Source organism: Etheostoma cragini, chromosome 15, assembly GCF_013103735.1.
Source record: "Etheostoma cragini isolate CJK2018 chromosome 15, CSU_Ecrag_1.0, whole genome shotgun sequence".
Classification (NCBI taxonomy): Eukaryota; Metazoa; Chordata; class Actinopteri; order Perciformes; family Percidae; genus Etheostoma; species Etheostoma cragini.
In genome coordinates this window covers 23,955,424-23,975,589 of record NC_048421.1, presented here as the reverse complement: position 1 = coordinate 23,975,589, position 20,166 = coordinate 23,955,424, and the positions used below count along the sequence as shown (strand labels likewise).

The 20,166-nt window shown below is 42.2% G+C and overlaps 2 protein-coding genes across 3 annotated transcripts; both read left to right on the top strand.

Annotated features, from left to right (window-relative positions):
* The first annotated feature begins 201 nt into the window (after window positions 1-201).
* On the top strand, window positions 202-14,052 carry gspt1l (G1 to S phase transition 1, like). Of its 2 annotated transcripts, XM_034894175.1 has the most exons (14): window positions 202-655; window positions 1,613-1,657; window positions 6,258-6,491; window positions 6,962-6,995; window positions 7,130-7,207; window positions 7,472-7,652; window positions 8,276-8,430; window positions 10,179-10,319; window positions 10,446-10,539; window positions 11,237-11,317; window positions 12,075-12,248; window positions 12,374-12,463; window positions 12,739-12,907; window positions 13,405-14,052. In XM_034894175.1, exons 1-14 carry the CDS (start codon window positions 463-465, stop codon window positions 13,455-13,457), a joined length of 1,722 nt encoding a protein of 573 aa, XP_034750066.1. In that variant the 5' UTR covers window positions 202-462; the 3' UTR covers window positions 13,458-14,052. The 2 variants fall into 2 exon arrangements, with proteins under 2 accessions (XP_034750066.1, XP_034750067.1); XM_034894176.1 differs by lacking the exon at window positions 1,613-1,657.
* Window positions 14,053-17,363: 3,311 nt separating this feature from the next.
* On the top strand, window positions 17,364-19,487 carry LOC117958010 (phosphoinositide-interacting protein-like). Its single transcript, XM_034894188.1, has 2 exons — window positions 17,364-17,471; window positions 18,664-19,487. Exon 2 carries the CDS (start codon window positions 18,692-18,694, stop codon window positions 19,010-19,012), a length of 321 nt encoding a protein of 106 aa, XP_034750079.1. The 5' UTR covers window positions 17,364-17,471; window positions 18,664-18,691; the 3' UTR covers window positions 19,013-19,487.
* The last annotated feature ends 679 nt before the right edge of the window (window positions 19,488-20,166 follow it).

Genomic DNA, 20,166 nt, shown 5'->3' with positions numbered 1-20,166 from the left:
ACATTAAGTTATAGCCTTTATAAAAGTATTGCTCCATTTGATGCAACAAATCAAATCTTTGGTTTCTGAAAAGTTCAAAGACTACTGACGAGTACTAGCAGTTAATAGTCTTTGGGGTATGTAGTCTTCTTGACCTCAGGATTCTTTCAAGCTAAACTATTTCCGCTTTAAACTGAGACTTCATATCCCAACGGTCACCGCGGGGACTACGTCAACTGACGGGGACGCAGAGCTCACGCGGACTCTGGGAGTGCTGAGTCGAATATCCTCTCTGGCGTCTCACCGTTAGGAACCGGCTGCTTAGTTCACCTGAATTGGAGATAAAACATTAGCTCCACTTCAAGGTGGGACGCTCTCAGTTACCCCAAGGGGAGACCTTAACGTCGGGTTTAGGGCGGACACTTACGTAGACCAAGAACTGCGTAGTTGAAATCTCACAGTAGTGAAAATCTAAGACCCACGATGGACCCGACAGACACTGCCCCTGATTCCTGGGAACAAGAGGACGATGTGGAGGCCACAATCGACGGACAACTTGATTCAGCATTTACAGCCCTAAACGTGAATGCCAAACCGTTTGTACCCAATGTGAACGCCGCCGAATTTGTTCCGGTTTTTGCAACGAAAGCGCACTCGGAAAATCTCGAGTCTGTTGGTAAGTTCCCAGTCACGTTGGGGAGCTAGTTACTTTAGCTAGAAGTTAGCTAGTTAGCTGCTAACATGAGCCTGGGTTGGGTAGTTGCTAGCTTACTAGCCACTGTACAGACACGCGTTCCGTGAAGCACGACAAGCTGCCTGGCTGCTGTGCTGTTCGGTGTAGCAGTAATTTAGATGTTATGCCTGAAAATGTAACTTTTAACTGACAACCAACCAATCATGGTAATGCTACTCGGGCGTTTGACTGTACAGTTGGAGTATAGTTGTTGAGCACTGTCAAAACTGTACCAACCAAGCCGGCATTAGCTTGTCACAGCTAACCGGCGGTAGCTAGCTAGCATTTCGGTTAGCTAATGTGATGTGTCGCTATGTTCTAAGTCAATGTATTTGAGCTAGCTAGGTTAGCTCAGTAACGTTACCGGTGTGTTTTAAACTGTTAACTGAGCCAAGTAAACGGTGCTCCTGGCAAACATCGATATTGTCTTTCTACAGTCCAACTTTACGTGATAAAGTTAGTGATAAAACTAAGCTCGTCATTTAAAAGAAGTTGGTGGGAGCACGACTGGTGTGACGTGGATGTTCTGACGCACTGCTTGCTCAAGTGGAGCAAAATGTGTCACCTGGACCAGGCTGAAGTCCGTAATAACACGTAGGAAACCTTAATTACAATTAGCCTGGTCCACGTAACTCCAATACATTGGTTGACAGACACTGTTGCTCATGTTCTGTGTCAGTGGTTTCAAAACCTTCCATTATTGTTCCCATGGACACAGTACCAAAGGGAAGTATGTGCTCCTAACAAATGGAGGTGATTGACATGAAAACCTGTCGGTCCTCTAAATTTACTGTTTTGTCCTTCTTTTTCCTCTAACTAAATTTGCCATGTAGAATAGGTCAGGGTCCTTTTTCCAATTACCTTAAACATTAACTTAACCGTTGTTTCTTTTTTTTTTAGTTGCTGTTGAAAAGATATCCACCATGGAGCTGTCAGAAAGTGCCGGTATGTATGGCGTCTGTGTCTAAGGCTACATCCCCACTTTTAATTTTTAAAGAGTTTTGAAACAAGTGTGTAGGCTCCACATTATAAATGATCTCCGTCCCTATTAGCTCACCTCACAACTCATATCGCAGGACCATTTGCGCGTGTCAGTTTAAAGCAGATTGTCAAATGTCACCATGCGGTTGAAAATCATGGCAGTATGAGTTTTAAATACTTCAGAGAACAACAATGGTGAGAAAGTAATACCATGCAGGGCTGTATGATCGTGGAGTTACTGAGAGGTATGGAAGCCTACCAGGATAACTGGCTGACGGGGCTGTCTGCGTCTTCGTTTCCAAAGGTCTCCGTTTCTGCCCGTCCAAACTACAATGCTACCCCAGAGTTTTGGAACAGGTTCCGCGCAGGGTCTCTGTTTTAGGGGATTGGAAACACTGGAGTAGTGTGTTAACGACAACAGCAAAAGATATGCGTTCCTAAACAAACATTAGTGTGGATGTTGCCTTAGTGTTGAGATTCCCTCTGTACTTCGTGTGACGCACATAATTACTGCTCCCCTCATTGGCCTGTGCACGCCCACACTAAACACTTTGTAATAATAGAGCCTGTAATGGCTCTTATGTCATGAGTTACTGAGACTCCATTCTACAAGTTAAGTTAGTCTGAAAGCTCCATTCCCCCTTTCTCAAGTCTTTGGCTTTATGTATTTACCAGCGGTGTGATTCGTCCGGATAAATCAAGAAATGTTCTCTCTCTCATTCACATCTTCATGTCACTCTGCAAGCGGTTCACTCATTTGTCACGATGGAACTTGATCTGAAGCAGAGCTCCAAAGAGCCTGCAATCGTTGCTGAAGGTTATCTGATGTGTTCTAAGAGTTTTGGATGTGTGGGCGCAAACTATTTATTTCTTAGCTGGAAACCAACAACATGACTATGTTTCATTTTTATTTTATGTTGGCTATGCAAGCTGGAGAGAAGTTGACGGTGAGAAGTTGCAGTGAGGAATATTTTACGAGCACCATTTTCGACAGTGCAGAGTGGCCCACACTAACTTCAGCTGTAAGTGTTAGCTATTAGCTTTAGCCGGGGAAAGAGCTCTACAGCGAAGATGTTCTGGGCGAGCAGTCAGTCGGTGGAAGCTAACAGAACCTAGCTGGCGTAAGCTGACAGCTGTCCAGGTGTCTGTAAGCTACCACGTGATCGGCGGAGACGGGGAGTACATGTTCTCAAAAGAGTCTGGTAGACGAAGGTCCAGTCGAGTTTGGATGGAGAGTCCATTGAAATCCACTGTGTTCTGAAGGGATCATCTTCACTAGATCAGTAGCTAGTGGCGACCATTAGTCGGGAGGTTGACAGCTAACGTTAGTCGATCGACGTACGTTACACCAGCTGGCAGCAGCCCTGAGTCCAGAATTGATAAGTCAAAGCAGGGGATAGAAATGTGTCAAGAAGGAACGACACCCAATCTAAAATTGAAGGTACTTAATTTACTAGAAAACACAAAATATCATTTATATGAATTGTGAAGCGCCAATATTCACGCCGGCGTCATAACGTAAATACATGTCATCCTCAAGGAATAATAGACTTTTAAATGTGACAATGACTAAGACAAACAACGACATGTAGTAAACCACGATTTCATAAAAACATTAGGTGAACTTTTATGTAGACAATACCTTGATAAACAATTTCTCTAGCTTCCCTTTTTACTAAAACAGTTAATTTTATTATGTAGTGCTACTTACATTTTTCCTCAGGTATTTGGAGAAAACAAATTTGTATATTCTCAAATCGTATGGTCTTAGACACTATTAGTTGTTGTTGGTGTTGTTTTCAGACAGTGAAGAACATATTCCAAAAGATAAAAATTTGTGATGCAGCGATTGACCAGCCACCGACTGGAATTGGCTGCACCGTCTTTTTTCCTGCTTTTTTGTCCTTTGCCAATCACACAGATGATCTACAACTGCCACAGAGTGTCTTTTTCCTCTGTCACAATCACTGGGACTCTTGTTTCATTATCGCTTTAACCAGACACGGCCATATTTCAGTGGGAGATAAGCCACAAGAGGTACAGCAACATTTTAGAGAAGCTTGCTGGGAATCCACCGTTCAAAATCAGTTGCACTGTGAACTGATTAAATATTATTGGGTGTTGTAGTGCGCAGGTACATTGAATATTTTTTTCCCCTTTCAGTGTACTAAAAAAATCCTAAAATTAAGAAGATTACAAAACTGATCATCAAACCTAATTTTACATACAGCAGCTTTACTAGCATTGTCACTTCTGCAGTCGTTCAAATAACCGTGCCAGGACGCTTCAAATGGCTAGAGTATTTGTTTTTTCCACTGAAGTGGAAACAATATAGCATCGAGGGAAAGGGAAGCTCAGAAATGTGGTTGGCTGTTTACAGGTGAGGACCACAACAGCCTGGGCTTGTAAAGCTTGACTGTGCACACGCTGGGCCGATTTCTCTAGACATTGTAATTAAATAGAGCAGAGCAATTCCATCCTGGCAACTATTTCAAGGTTTTTAAACCTTTTCTAAACCACTGGAATTCTGTACACAGTATCTAATGCAAGGAGTTCTTTAAACAGTGTTAGGTTGGAAAAAGCTCTCAAATGCCCTAAATCCAAAAAAAGAAGCTGTTAATGTTAAATGAGACCAGATTAAAATGCAGTTCCTACCTTGTACCAACTTAATTAAATACAAGCCAAACACTTGTTATGAGTGCATTTATATATAACAGCAAAATGAAATGGTGTTTTAACGTAGGAATCGGATATTGGCCTAAACTAGTAAATAGGGCCCGGCGATATGGGAAAAATCAATGATCCCAATATTTTAGACAAAATACCTATTCATACTGCAACAAAGTTGTAGTGTTGACTATTGGTGGTTTCACAATATATTGACACAATGAGATTTTTGATAAATACCCATCAGTAATGTGGCTATGACTAAGTGGGCAGATTATAGAACAGTCTGGAAGTCAAGAAAAATGACTTTAACATCACTTTACTGTAATGGAGCCTTCAAACCAGGAAAAGACAACACTTATGCTATATTACGATATCCAAAATCTAAGACAATATCAAGTCTCATATCACAATATTGATAGAGTATTGCTATATTGCCCAGCTCTACTAGTAAATATTATTTAGTTTCAAAATTTTGGAGGCAGTTTTCCCTACTTGATCATGTTTTTTATTCTTAAACGGCTTTGGCCATGTTTAAGTTATTGGGTGTTTGTTTTTTTTTAGTTTTTTCCTGTGCCCACCTGTAACTGAAGGAGCAAAAATTGTATCAAACAAATTTATGACCAGTTTGAGTTTCTCAGTTGTTGTTTTTTTAGTGACTCAACTGAAAGCACCTTTTGAACGACTGTACCTGAAGGCACCATAGAGTCCCGTTAGAGCCCGCATGCTTTACCTTCATTGTTTGTTTTCAAAACTCACGGGGAAGGCAAAATGTTGCCACAGCGGTGAGTTCAGGGATGCAGGAGGATGTTGCTACTGTTGGATGACTCAGACCAGTTAACACTCAAAAGGCAGCGCAAAATAGATAAACACGGGCTACTGCCATCTAATAAGGCTGGACAATTAATCAAATGTTGAGCATAACAATTATGGCTTATTAGGATCACAAACAATGGAATCGAGAAATTACTTTGCACTTTATGTAGTAAAGTAAACTCTCATTTTGTGTATTTCTTTCCAAAAGTCGATGAGTAATTGCTTTGGTTTCCATAATTAAGCCGCCCTACAGCTTTTTTGCTGGTGACAGTGATTTGGGCGAATGTCGGCCGATTCCGATGCATCGCTGCCTCCCTAAACATAATCCATAAATCGGATCATGATTTGATAAAGATTGCCTAAACAAAACTCTGGAAAGCTTCTCTGGCAGAGGTTGCAACTACAAGACGATGAGTTGTTCAGCAGGTGTGTGTGTCCTAAATGATGAATGTTTATGTAAACGTTGCAATCTAGTCAAACATTACGTTTTGGCTGTTCTGCGTTGTTTGACCATAAACAATAACGGCAGGTCAGACCGGCGCGGGCATGTTACAAATCCTGCTGCTAGCTGACCATTACTTCAACCACAGGGAAGGCTGGCAGAACAAAAACCCTTTAATGTGCTGGGTATTACTTAATATTTAGTTTTTTAATTCCATTTTCAAGGAAAGTCTCATGTTGTCATTGCTTTTGTTGCGTTGTACGCTGCACAGGAACTGTTTTTTTTTTTTAAGGATTTTTATTTTCTTTGTCTCAAATTTATGTATGGCTAATTGTTATTGGTCCTTACTGATTGTCACTGAAAGAAAAAAAGGCCTTTTGCTTCATGGATTTCCTTTCATGACAACACACAGGTCACTGCAGTTTACACTAAAAGTACTTTCTAAGTAACAGAAAATAAAGAAACACGCAAAAAACTTCAATATGCTGCTGATTATGAATATTCGCCTCTGTTTTAATTCTCAGAATAAATCCTGAAACGCTTGTTTGATAAATAAAGGTGAAAAGATGTTCTGTCTATATTTGACCCCGTTGAGCTGTTTGAAGTAGTGAATGATGGGGGCTGTTTGTGCCTGTGCAGCTCCATTGGAGAACGGCGACTCGGAGATGACCACAGAGGAGCCGTGGGACCAGAAAGAGGCCGAGCCAAACGAGGAGGAGCCGGGAGGCGGGTCTTGTGGGGACCGGGGACCAGAGGAGGCGGCTCCAGAGGTGATGGAGGAGGAAGAGGAAACGCCGGCGCCCAAGGTTCCACCTACACAGCCAGATGCCCCCAAGAAGGAGCACGTCAACGTTGTGTTTATCGGACACGTAGGTCAGTGCATGCTGTACACCTGTATGTTGTAGGCGTTTGGTGGATGATGCTCATCACACCAGGGATTTAAAATAAATGTCTCTGAAGTCAAATGTTACTTGATAGAATTACTGTTAAGCGATCTGGAGCAACACCGATTTGAGTATCCGTACATTGATTCCCTTCTCTCTGTTTGAGTCTCTGGTTTCTCATACATTCAAACAGAGAGGAGAGAATCAATGTCCTGATATGTCAGTCAGGCTTGAGTGCTTCCAGCTTCCATGTTTGTTTCATGTCTGTCAACGTTCATTAACACTGGGCTCTTGAAAGGCTCTCTGAATGGGCTCTTGGCCAGACTGACTTTAAGAACCAATCTCAAATTGAACGGAAATTCTTCAGGGTTTTCCCAGCCTAATGTGGCCCACCTTTAAGCTTAACAACAATGTCACAGTTTTCTTCACTCCCAAGTCACTTTGTATTCTTCTCACCAGATGCTGGCAAGTCCACCATTGGCGGACAAATCATGTGAGTAGCAATCTCCCTTTTTTTTCTTTTTCTTTTTTTTTTTTTTTTTGTTCACTGCCTTTCCTTATGAGTTTCACCACATCAGGCCTTTGACATGTTGTACGTTTCTCTGTTGTTCCCCTCTTCTCCAACAGGTATCTAACTGGCATGGTAGACAAGAGAACCTTAGAGAAGTACGAGAGAGAAGCCAAGGAAAAGAGCCGGGAAACCTGGTGAGTGGGACACTGCTGTGTCAGAACAAACTAGCTCTTACTGAATCTAGAACGTGGAAAGGTGATCTATGCTGACTTAATTAAACTGATGGCCTAACAATATGGTTAGCATTAGTTTTTATTTAGCAAATAGGGTCAGAACCACATGTTGGGCCAATATTAGCTTCAATCATCGGCATAGATAATTTAGATGCACATGTCAACCCTTAGAAACCATCTCCCACGTAAGCAAATCAACAATGGAATATGCCTTTTGTCTCGCAGGTATCTGTCTTGGGCTTTAGACACCAACCAAGAGGAGAGGGACAAAGGCAAGACGGTGGAGGTGGGCCGAGCATACTTTGAGACAGAAAAAAAGCACTTTACAATCTTAGACGCTCCAGGCCACAAATGCTTTGTGCCCAACATGATCGGAGGTGCATCGCAAGCAGACTTGGCTGTTCTGGTGAGTTCAGAAAATGGCTAGTGTTGTCCAAGTGAGACGTCAGATAGTCCTCAACTAGTACGTAGCGGTGTGACAAGATACTCTGCTTGCGAGATTGGCTTCACGAGGCAAAGTCTTGAGCTTGTAACTTCTAGTTGAAGCTGTGTGATCTTTTTTAAATGCAGACTATAATCAAAACTTGTTCCCATATTGCGAGACAACTTTTTACCTCAACAAGAAGTCTCATCACATTTTAATACTGCGGGATCTAGTGGGTAGACTATCTGGCTTGGTCTACCCAGCATTCTCAGAAACTAAAAGGCCAGTGGGTGTATTGAATTGAAAAATCAAAACTGGAATGCTGTTAATCAGAAACAGAAACATTACACTCACACAGCTCACCTTAGTACCTAAACCTACCTGAGATCAACACGTTTAGTTTATCGATCTGTCTCCATTTCCATAAATAATTAACCAAATTGCCACAAACAAGTTTCTTTATATGGATGTATGGGATATATTAGACTTATATTCAGATAGGATCGGTTTAGTGGCACGTTAGTTAGCTACAGCTTGTTAACTCTCTTATGTTTACATAGCACGGTAGACAGAACCACTGACTAACTGAATGTGTTGACCCTCAGGTGATCTCAGCCAGGAAAGGCGAGTTTGAAACTGGTTTTGAGAAGGGGGGACAGACGCGGGAGCATGCCATGTTGGCCAAAACAGCCGGCGTCAAGCACCTGATAGTTTTGGTGAACAAAATGGACGACCCTACAGTCAACTGGAGCCTGGAGAGGTGGGTACTTAAAGAACATTGACCAAACAGTAGATATGTAATCGCAAGGAGTTAATGGCTCATCTCACACCTAAATATGAAACCGCAGCTCACAATATACTATTTATACATTATTGTTATTATACGGGATGTCACAGGTTTGATTTTAAATAAAAAAATTGATCAAAATGAGCTTTCAATTTCAACTATCGACTCAGTATTTTCTTTCTCTCTACTCATCTACTACTACATGTTTGAAGAAGAAAATGCAGACAAACAGGGTAGCATGCATTCAAAGACACAGGGAAATGTTAGCTTTGCGGTAGCCTGTAGCAACAGAACTGGAAAATCCTGCTGCTTCCCTTAAGTCCCGAGCTGTTTCCATCCACATGTTTTATCCAAATTAAGTGATACTGAACGAAGCCTTATGGAAACTAAGCTGTGTACTAGGGGCGGCTGTGGCTCAGTGGTAGAGTGGTTGCCTGCCAATCGGAAGGTTTGTGGTTCGATCCCCGCCCCTGCAGTCATTGTCGAAGTGTCCTTGGGCAAGGCACTGAACCCCAAGTTGCCCCCGGTGCTGCGCATCGGAGTGTGAATGTGTGTGAATGTTTATCTGATGAGCAGGTGGCACCTTGTACAGCAGCCCCGGCCACAGTGTATGGATGTGTGTGAATGGTGAATGTTCCCTGTAGATGTAAAAGCGCTTTGAGCAGTTGTTAAGACTGGAAAAGCGCTTTATAAATACAGCACATATAAATACAGCACATTTACTAATTGTGCTTTCAAATGTACTTTAATTTTAAAGAAGACCAAATTGTGAATTTGGAGACACCTTTTGTTATTATAGTTATTAAAGCAGATGTTACTAGACTCTCACTGAATTACAGTTTTTCATGTGATAAAACATAAGATGCTTTGTTTCCTCATAACTGTCTGCTTTCTGCCGTAATCTGTTTTATAAACTTATATCCAAGAAGCCAAGTTTTGATAAATAGGATAGGGGATAGGAGAGAACCTGAGTTCCTTGTTTAACAGGGACAATCCACAAAGGAGTGAAAGCTTGATTTCTCTTCAAAAAAGCCATTTTGGTCTTTTATCACCTTTTTAATTTTTTTTATACATCAGCCAAACACTGCATCACTGGTTGTATATCACTGTTTTGTGACTCAGATTGCAGATCGCAATATTTGTTAAAAGCGGAATAAGTGTTGTGGTGCTGCAGAGACTCCCCACCTACAAATTGTATATTGCACACTAAATTAAAAAAACCTTGTTTGATCCAGATCCTTGCAAAAATTACACTATAAGGTTTCATTTTTTTAAATTTAAATATTTTTCAATGAAAGAGTGGTACAAAAAGGATAATTTCCTCCGATATTATGAGTAACATCGCAATGGAAATATCAGTCAAAATAATGGCAGTTATTTCTTTTCCTCACATGGTGCAGCCCTACTCTAGAGAATAGAGACCCCCGAGATCAGTTGTTAGTTTAACGTGCACCACAGAGCTCAGCTGTGAAAGCAACCCTAGAGGTCCCCTACTGCCCCCTAGTGGTCTGTCTTGCTACGTCCACTTATGTCCTGCTACGTCCACCTGTGCCACGCTACACCCTGTAACGTCCTGCAGTGCCCTGCTATGACTCCTTCTACCATTTCTAGTCACTGTTCCCTTATCTTTATTGGGACTGTTGTTGCTACTGTTCATCACCCCTATATTTATGTTTTCTTCTTTGGTGATGTTGATGTCCCTCCTGTTGTTGAACCCTCAGATATGAAGAGTGTAAGGAGAAACTAGTGCCATTTTTGAAGAAGGTAGGCTTCAACCCGAAGAAAGACATTCACTTCATGCCGTGCTCCGGACTGACGGGAGCCAACCTTAAGGAGCCCACGGACATGTGCTCCTGGTATACGTAAGTCCGTCAGCTTCTTTTCATCAACTCTACTGTCCGTATGGCGTGTGTGTGTGTGTGTGTGTGTGTGTGTGTGTGTGTTCATCCATCTCTACTAACTGTTGGCCATATCTGATTTTATTTCAGAGGGTTACCATTCATTCCACACTTGGACAATTTGCCACATTTAAACAGATCAACTGATGGCCCTGTCAGATTGCCCATCGTAGACAAATACAAGGTAAGACTCATCGGAACCCCCCGCTTGATTCCTCCACTTAATGAAGCCCGATCAAAAGACTTTAGGTGCTTTATTGTAGAAGGCTGCATTCAAAAAGTGTGGAGCTGTAGATGTTAAAAAATACAAATTTGGGGTCTTCGAAAGGATTTAGAATAACTTTCTTTGTTTTTGATAAATATATTGATTACATTTTCCACATAATATACCAAAACATTTGAAGTGGGACTCACCAGAGGCCCCACTATATATTATTACAATAGGATATTGTTGCGATTTTCAATATTATGCAATTATTACCTTTTTCCGACTTAACATTATAGTATACATTTTGTCAATTCGAAAAGCAATTTTCTTTTCTTTTTTTTAACACCAGACTTGAAAAAAGCATTTATTCCTCAATCTGTCGTTGCCCCCCTGGACCTCCATCAGTATTTCTAACAATGAATACAACCAAGGGCTTAAAAACACACTGCTCCGCCCGTGATGCTGTAGCAAGAGCACACCATTTCCTTTTTTGAAGTCTGTGATATTGTCAAACATACAGTATCTGCACAGAAGAATTGTTGGATAAAAAGTTAAATTATGAAGTTGTTTCCCTGGTGGCTGAGCGCTACAGGAAACGGATTGATGAAACATGTGCTGCTTCTCTCACCTGCTCTGTAACGCTGTTGGTTGATTGGTCGGTCTGTCTCATCAGGACATGGGCACCGTGATTCTGGGCAAGCTGGAGTCGGGCTCCATCAGTAAAGCACAGCAGCTCGTCATGATGCCAAACAGGGTGAGACCTCCCACAAGCCTCTCCTTCATCATCAAACATCACCGAGCAAAGACTCAGCTACACCACTATCTGTGTTGGAACTAGTCTGAAAGCAAAAACCTTTGACTGGCTTTTCTGCCGAGGGCCGGCCGTCTGGGTGGTGGCTCAGGGGCTTAAGACTTCTTGCCGTAGCCACGCCATGTTTTCAGGCTGTTAACTTCCAGCTACAGTAATCTGAAGGCATCTTTTTATTCAGTAACATTCAAAAAGTGTGGAGTAAAATACAGTGTTCAGAAATGAAAACCTTATTTTTCAGTCTATGCCAGTAGCACTTAAAGTGATTCTGACTGGAGAAGAAACCAAAGACATGCATGTTGTCCAAATGGTTTAAAAACAGCTTTCAGTTTACATTAGGAGTGAAGAGACGTTTTTATCAAATGTTGCAGGAATGGTGAGCCGTTAAGTCAGTCTTCTGAATACTTGGCTGCCTGGGTGGCCCATTCCCCCTTTCTCTCGCATTTGATATCTGAGCTCTCAAAATAAAGGTTTAGATGGCCAGAAAAATTATAAAAAGAATCTGAACTTTATTCAGAAATTGAACTGAAACTGAACTAATCATTCCCAAGAAATAAAAACATGTAACTAATAATTAACAAAGTCAACTCGATGTCTTCCGTAGTCGTAGACATTGAGTCCTTAACTTCTCTGTCTGCAGTGTTTTGTCACATTCAGTCTCTTTGTCTTATTCCATGTCTGTGTGCGGCTCGTCCTCATGTAGCACGTGGTGGAGGTGTTGAGTCTCCTGTCAGATGACGTGGAGACGGACGACGCCTCGCCGGGGGAGAACCTCAAGCTGCGGTTGAAGGGCATCGAGGAGGAGGAGATCCTGCCCGGCTTCATCCTGTGTAACGCCGAGAACCTCTGCCACACGGGGCGCACCTTCGACGCCCAGGTCAGTGTCACGCAGCAGCGCCGTGCTCCAGTCCACCGTGTGTGTGTGTGTGTGTGCTCGTAACCCGGGACACCTGAGAGAGCTCCAAACGGTCTCTAGTAACTACATCTCTTTTTTCCTCACAGATCGTCATCATTGAACACAAATCTATCATCTGTCCCGGCTACAACGCAGTCCTTCACATTCACACCTGCATTGAGGAAGTGCAAATAACAGTAAGACCCTGATTCTAACTTAACCCTGTTAACATGGGCCCCCCCCCCCCCACGGAGAGAAACCGTCTCACTTGATTTAAAACTGAGGGATAATGATTAGATAATGATTAGATAAAGTGGGGGGATAGAGACATTTGAACAAATATAGCGTGATGCTTTTGATTGTAGCAGTTGGATGTTTTGGAGGAGTGGTTGCCTTACACGTGTGTGTGTGTGTGTGTGTGTGTGTGTGTGTGTGTGTGCGTGCGCTGATAACCTGTCTCTCCCCTCGGCAGGCCATCATCTGTCTGGTAGACAAGAAGACAGGAGACAAGAGTAAGACACGGCCGCGATTCGTCAAACAGGACCAAGTGTGCATCGCCCGTCTGCGCACGGCAGGGACCATATGCCTCGAGACCTTCAAAGACTTTCCTCAGATGGGACGGTTTACCTTACGGGACGAAGGTAGAGGGTCTACAGATCGTGGGGCTGGGAGGGGTTTGGTGGAGTTCGACTTTGAGGTCCAACTTGAGTTAAACACGTGTGGCTGGTTTAGTCTAGTCCTGATCCAGCTTTTGGTCCTCCTGGGTGAATCTCAGTAAGCAGCAGAGCTTAACTCCCATACCTGCACATGTTGGTTGAACGTCCACATTTCAACGTCCATAGCATTTAGACCGCTGGCGAACATTCTTTGCATTGCAGATTTTTGTATGAATGTTTTTGGGGGGGGGGGTTGGGGGAGGTAGCACCTTGTACGGCAGCCTCAGCCTCATTGTGTGGACGTGTGTGAATGGTTCCTGTACTATGTAGAAGAGCTTTGAGTAGTCGTAAGTCTTTAGTTATTCAGAAAAATTGGTCACGGTGAACCTAAGGAGTCTCTAAGTGATTCCAGAGGAGTAGAACAATGGATTTGGAGTTAAGTGACAGAAATGTAACTGCTGCTCTCTGTCTGTGTGTCCCAGGTAAGACCATCGCCATCGGTAAGGTGCTGAAGCTGGTTGCTGAGCGGGACTGAAGAGGACCCCGCTGCCTGAGAGTCCTGGTGAGAAGGAAGGGGCGGAGCTCGGTCATAACCCGCCCACACAGTTGTCAGCGGCGACGCCACCACTGTCACGCCCCCTTCTGCGTGCCGAAGATCAGCTTCAGACAAAACTCATGTGAAAAAAAGAACCCGTTTTTAAGCAAATGACACAACAAGAAGAAGTCCACACGAGTCAGCTTTCTCATATTGAGAGCTCAGCTATGCCATTGGGTTAGCGCCCCCCCACATCCCTACTCTGGTCTACTCATTACATGATTTTTTTTTTTTTCTGTCACTATTTTTCCTTGCTTTTATAAATGACAATGACAAATGGCGGGAGTTATATCTGTAACCAGATGTGGACGAGGTTTTGCTTGGAATATAAAGGATGATTTTCAGAAGTAAATAGCAAAAGAAACCATTTAAAAGAACTTAGCCAGTTGAAACCAAATGTTTATCTTGGGTGTACGTGTCTCCCTCTGCTTTGACCCAGTTTTTGGTTTCTCGTGGCGTTCTGGCAGTATGCTCGAGCGCGTTGAAATGTTATTAAAGCAAACAACTATGACAATAAAATAATAAATTGGGAAAACAGTGTGTTCATTTGCAGAGCACAGTCCAGTGGCTGCTTTCATGTTCCTTCAAGTTTTTATGGGATTACTAATGTTAAAGTTTACAAAGCACCATACGTTCTCTCTTAAATGTAGTTTTCCATTTAAACAGTCTGGCAACATGTTTATTAACGTTCCTATTCTTAAAATACGGTTTTGAAAATTAGAAATGTATTAAGAGTATTTGGAACCAGTGCCAGATTGGTATGGTGAGTTGGCTTGGTCTAAACGGTGATGGGTAATGGGCAGCTCAGAAGTGTGTGTGTGTGTGTGTGTGTGTGTGTGTACACATAGAGTATATATGCATATACACGTGTATACATGCATCCATACACGTGTCTGGGATCATTTAGAAACCGTGTCACCACGACATGGTTTGTCCACCAGAGGGCACTGACCGGTTGGAGCTTCATAACGTCTTCCTCACAACATTACCATTTAAATCTCAGGGTCAGTAACAAATGTTGTTTATCCCCCAAAAACAAATGTCCGCATCAACCTCCAAAGTCCACTATAGGTGTGGCTGTACCTGGAGCGTGTGCAGCTACCGGCGTAGCACCGACCATCATTTAAGATTTCAGGAAGTGGCTGTAATGACCGTACCGTGCAAATGAATTAAAATGAAGAAGGCTGTTGCAGTGTTTGACTTCAATGGTGCCTTTATAGGAAATTAATAGATAAAGTGTAGGAAAAATACTTTTTGTTCTCAAAATTATGACTACTTTGGTTCTTTAGCGTGTGTTCATAAAGTTCTCCCTTTTTTAAGAATATGACTGTTTTTGCTAAAGATAGTATGATTTTATTCACTAACTATTACAACTTAGTCCATATTTTTTCTTAAAATTCATTTAATTTAAATTTTTAAATTACCTAAGTACATGGATTTACGCCAGTACTGTACCTTTAAGATATATGTACTTTAAGTATTTTCCTTCACATACTTTTAGATACTTTAGATGGAAATATTGTTTTATTCCACTCCACTGCATTTATCTGGAAGCTGCAGTTATTAATAACAGTACTTTGCTGGTAAAGATTCATAAAGATAGGGATGATGAATGGGTTAAAGAACACAGGACTTTCATCCAGTAATGGGTTACTGTGACACTTTTTAAGGAAACTCCGATTGGACAGAGAGTCTAGCTAGATGTCTGGATTAGTAGTCCTCAGAAATAGAAATAATAATATATAATAATTTATAATGGCTGATAAAAAAATATATTAATTTTTTCAACCATGTTATTAGTGATGGCGTTGCATAGTCTGTCCACCAGAGGACGCTCTACAACGTCCCTGTTAGTGATGGCGTTGCATAGTCTGTCCACCAGAGGACGCTCTACAATGTCCCCGTTAGTGATGGCGTTGCATAGTCTGTCCACCAGAGGACGCTCTACAACGTCCCCGTTAGTGATGGCGTTGCATAGTCTGTCCACCAGAGGACGCTCTACAATATCCCCGTTAGTGATGGCGTTACATAGTCTGTCCACCAGAGGACGCTCTACAACGTCCCTGTTAGTGATGGCGTTACATAGTCTGTCCACCAGAGGACGCTCTACAATGTCCCCGTTAGTGATGGTGTTGCATAGTCTGTCCACCAGAGGACGCTCTACAATGTCCCCGTTAGTGATGGTGTTGCATAGTCTGTCCACCAGAGGACGCTCTATAACATTATTTATCAGAACTTAATATAGAATATATTTTGATGTTCTGTTGTGCAAAACTAATTATCTTATTATTTTAGAGAGAATTCATAAATAACTACAAATAACTAATGTTAGGGAAATCTGTTTAAGTTGTGTAACCCGTTATTGGATCATTTAAAAAATATATCTATATCTATATCTATATCGGCTGATATATTGGCATGTCGGATTTTTAATTAACCAAATATTTGTATTGGTATTGGCCTTAAAAATCCTTTATCGGCCGGGCTCTAGTCTTTACCAGTTTGTCTTTGTGGTCCAGAAGGAGGTCTCAGCCCCATGAGACCAGAATTATCCCGTCTCTGTTGGTATCGGAGGGGAATTGGATCAAAGGCTCCACCAGTCAGTGTTGTCTCAGCAGCTGGGGGTGCTAAGACCCCCTGTCCCCTGCCACCGTCCATGTCCTCTGGCTCAACACGGATACTGCTGAATATTCAAATCAGTCCCAACAGTGTAGATGTACCTCTCGTCCCTAACATCCTCTTGCTGAGGGAAGTGAGAAGAATTAGGAAGTAGAACTGTGTAGTTCCTCTGTCCACCAGAGAGGACAAAGTAGAAGTAGAAGTAGACAAGGTTTTCAGCTGCCCCAAGACACAGAGAACATTAAACAGAACTGCAGGCTTTTTCACACCATAGCCATCATTCTGATAAGAGATGAGGTTCAAAATTGTCCCTTTAACCCTCCTGTTGTCCTCTGGTCAAATCTGACCCCTTTAAAAAACGTCTATATCTGAAATATGAGTTTCTTTTTAATCAAATTACCACAAAAAATGGATTGGATTCCTTCCAACGCTCTTTGCAACTACAATTGATTCCTTTCATTCCTCTGATCTTAACTATTAGTCAAAATAATTCATAATTTCTGCTTTTTTAACTCAAATGTTAGATATAATTCGATGTAAATGAGGGTTATTGACCATGGATTCCAAAAAGTAGTAAAACTAGTAAGGTGGTGTTAGTGAAAACTTTAATAAAGTCTGAAAAAGGGACGAAGATGTCACATTTTTGTAAGTTTTTGACCCGGGAGGACAACAGGGGTTAGGTAAAGGGTTGTGTCTCTAACATCGTAGTCTTTATTAACGTCTCATTTTGTGTCGCTGGAAATTCCAGCGGATGTCCCTCGTGTATCGTCTGGATGTCCCTGTCCTCTGTTTCTTTGTTGGCGTTCTAACCTCTGGTGGATTTCTGAGGACTATGGTTACCTGGTCCTCAGATCTCTGCAGGGTAAATCCAGACAGCTAGCTAGACTATGTGTCCAATCTGAGGACTATGGTTACCTGGTCGTTCAGAAGTCCAGAACTTCCACCAAAACGACTTCCTTCCTGAGACTATTTAGCAGCGGCACCGTGGCTCCGTCCGGAGCTTAGCCCCGCCCAAAATGATTGTGATTGGTTTAAAGAAACGCCCTTAATCAGACCAGTGCTGTGGAGGAAGATCTGGACATGCAAGACTACTACCATTCTAACTTTTTTCATTACACATGTATTATTTTTCGAGCTTTTATCGAATGAGAACATCGCTAATCCAGCACTGAGAAGTGGAACAGGCTGTGAGTCTGGATGATGGATGATGGATGGGGGTGGGGGTGGGGGTGGGGGCGGGGGTGGGGTTGCATGGCTTTGAAGGGAGCAGTTGTCCAGCAGCAGTTATTCTGTGTCGGCGCCGGTCCAGCAGGGAGACACACACACAGGCTTTGGGTAAGAAGCAGATGACTATTTAACATGTTATCATTTCATTCTTTGCATGTTTATGTCATATTGCTGATCTAATAACTCTGACAGAGAGGATGGATCTGACCTGAGCACATTAATCCACTGATCCATACAAAAATGGGTTCTCTTGCTGTCAGACAGATGATGTTGTAGGAATTCATGGGGAATTTGCTGTTGAGGTGGGATTTCAGGCTTCTGCACATTTATTTTGAAGTAAAGTTTCCTGAGATTTTAATAGAAAACTGTATTAAAATTGTAAAAGTACAGCACATTGTCAGGGCTTTTCATCAGAAAATAATAAGTGTCTTTCTAATTATCAACAAATCCCATGGAACGACCAAAACAACAAAAATGATCCTACTAACAATCACGATGTGTATATCCAAAGCCTAATACATCTCATTGTTGTGTAGCGTGGCGTCCCACAGGGCTTTGCCCCTCCGTGACTGCAGGTGGTCATTAGGACCTAAACTTACTTCTATTTATTTTCTTTGAGATGACATCATCGCGTGTGTCCGAGTGTGCTGGTCCAAGATGGTCTCTTTCATGATTTAGTTATTTCAATCTGTTGGAGTTTTCCAGTTATGAGTTATGATGCGCTTGTGGGCAAATTCTAAGCTTAGAGCTGAAAGATTATAAGCTGTATTTACTCTGTGATGGTATGATTTTGTTAATAAGGGGCAAATCATATTTGCTTCTGCCTGCTCCTTGTCAAACTAATCCTTTTTATAGTTTTATTTTATTATATTGTATTATTAGCTATTAACGTTGGTCATTCGTGAACTTTCTCCTCCTGTTTCTCCTCGTTCCCTTCTTCCCTCCACAGACCTGGCTTGAACTGGCTTTTGGTTCCGTTGTGGGTTCTAGGTTAGGGTCTGTCTGGTCTAGGGGTGCATATAATATCGACTCAATATCGTTATCGCAGTATCATGTAATATTATGTCAAAAATGTCACGATAAGTTTACTATTTAGTGTATTTAGTGTGTTTGATTCAGAGCTCGCTTGAAACACCACTATGGTAATGTTTAATTGGGCCGTTACCGTGGTTACCGTGCCCCTTACACGTTAGTGCAGGCCAGCTCACGGGGCCACTATGGTACAAAATTGTCAAATCAGTGCAGACTTGTCTGACTCTGATCTCTTGTCCTTTCTGTGGCGTGGGACATGTGATCCCAGAGTGTCCTCCAGCGTGACCATATCAGCCATGGATCCTTCGTCCCGAGATGTGGAGGACACTGAAGCCTCCACACCGCTACAGCCTCTGCAGGACGGGGAGTCCCCCGGCAGTCCTGGGGGTCCGGCTCCGTCCTGCTGGCGGCGCTACTCCAAGCCCTTCATGGCCATCGGTGTTGGCACGCTGCTGTTTGCTTTGGGCACCGCCCTGTCCCTGCTCTACTTCACCCAGGTGGGCCATGTCCCCTACCTGCTCGGGCCGCTGTTCCTCTCTGTGGGTCTGATGTTCCTGGTCACCGGCCTGGTCTGGATCCCCGTGCTAAAAGAGTCTGGAGCACAAGCCGCTCACTAAGGTCAACCATGAGAAGGGGAGCACAATGACAACTGATGGGGAACTAACGGGACCCAGGACCTAGCTGCTTTGGAAGCATAAAGCAGTACGTAGAAAGGTGTGGGGTCACACTGTGGGACGGTATGGACTTGCATTGTGGGACTGGGACCAAACCAGGGACTGAAAGTTGTTTGAGCATTCTTAATTTGCATCTGTCGAGCCGGATAATTAGACATTTGGATTCACTTCATCCCTCAGTCCGACACCGGGTTCACGTCAAGCCGTTTTCTGTTTGGTGGGATCATCAGTTGGTTCATTTACATAAGAAAGAATAGAAAAAAATCTGCTTAATAACATGTAATACTCATCTGAGAAATGGTTTTCAATGAAAATCAACTCTGCTTATTATGGACACATAGGACACATCGGTACAATACACAAAAAGTAGGTAGTTAATGATTAACCAATGGTCAGTTAATGAGTAGATACTCACTGACTTTTTGAATTAGAATGAATAATGAACAAATAACCAGTCGTTAATCATTAAGTACCTACTTTTTATGTACCTTATTGTAAAGTGTTACCAACTGATCTATTGGCCTAAAAGCAGTCATAATTAAATATATATTAGTCTAAGATAGTGGAACAAGCCTTTAAAGTCTCTGCTAATGTAAATTATTTAATTATTAATTATTAAAAACCACTTATTCCCAGATGTCCTCAGTTGTAGCTCCAGCTCTGTTTGCAGTTGCCCTGGGAGCTACGATAGAGGTTGGTAGATACACGACAGGGGGCTAAAAGCCTGAAGATCTTTACGTCTTTACATTAGAAATCATTACATCTTAACAGGTTCAATAAGAACTGCTGTACCGTGATTTTTCAGAATTTGGAGCCACCACTTTTTTCTTTTGTTGTACTTCTATGTTATGTCATATCCCTTTATTACTGCCCTCCATATGTTTATCTATTCAACTTAATAAAAAAAAATCCCTCCCACTTCAAACTAATCCTGTCATTTTTATTATTGATTTTGACAATACAGTGTTAGAAACTATACTGCAGAAGTGTTTAGGGTCAGTAGGCCAGTAGGAAATTAGGTTTTTCATCACTCAAGTGTCTAATATTGTTTATTAGCTGTGGAGTGGTGAACCAGTCCAGTACATATGAAGGCCATG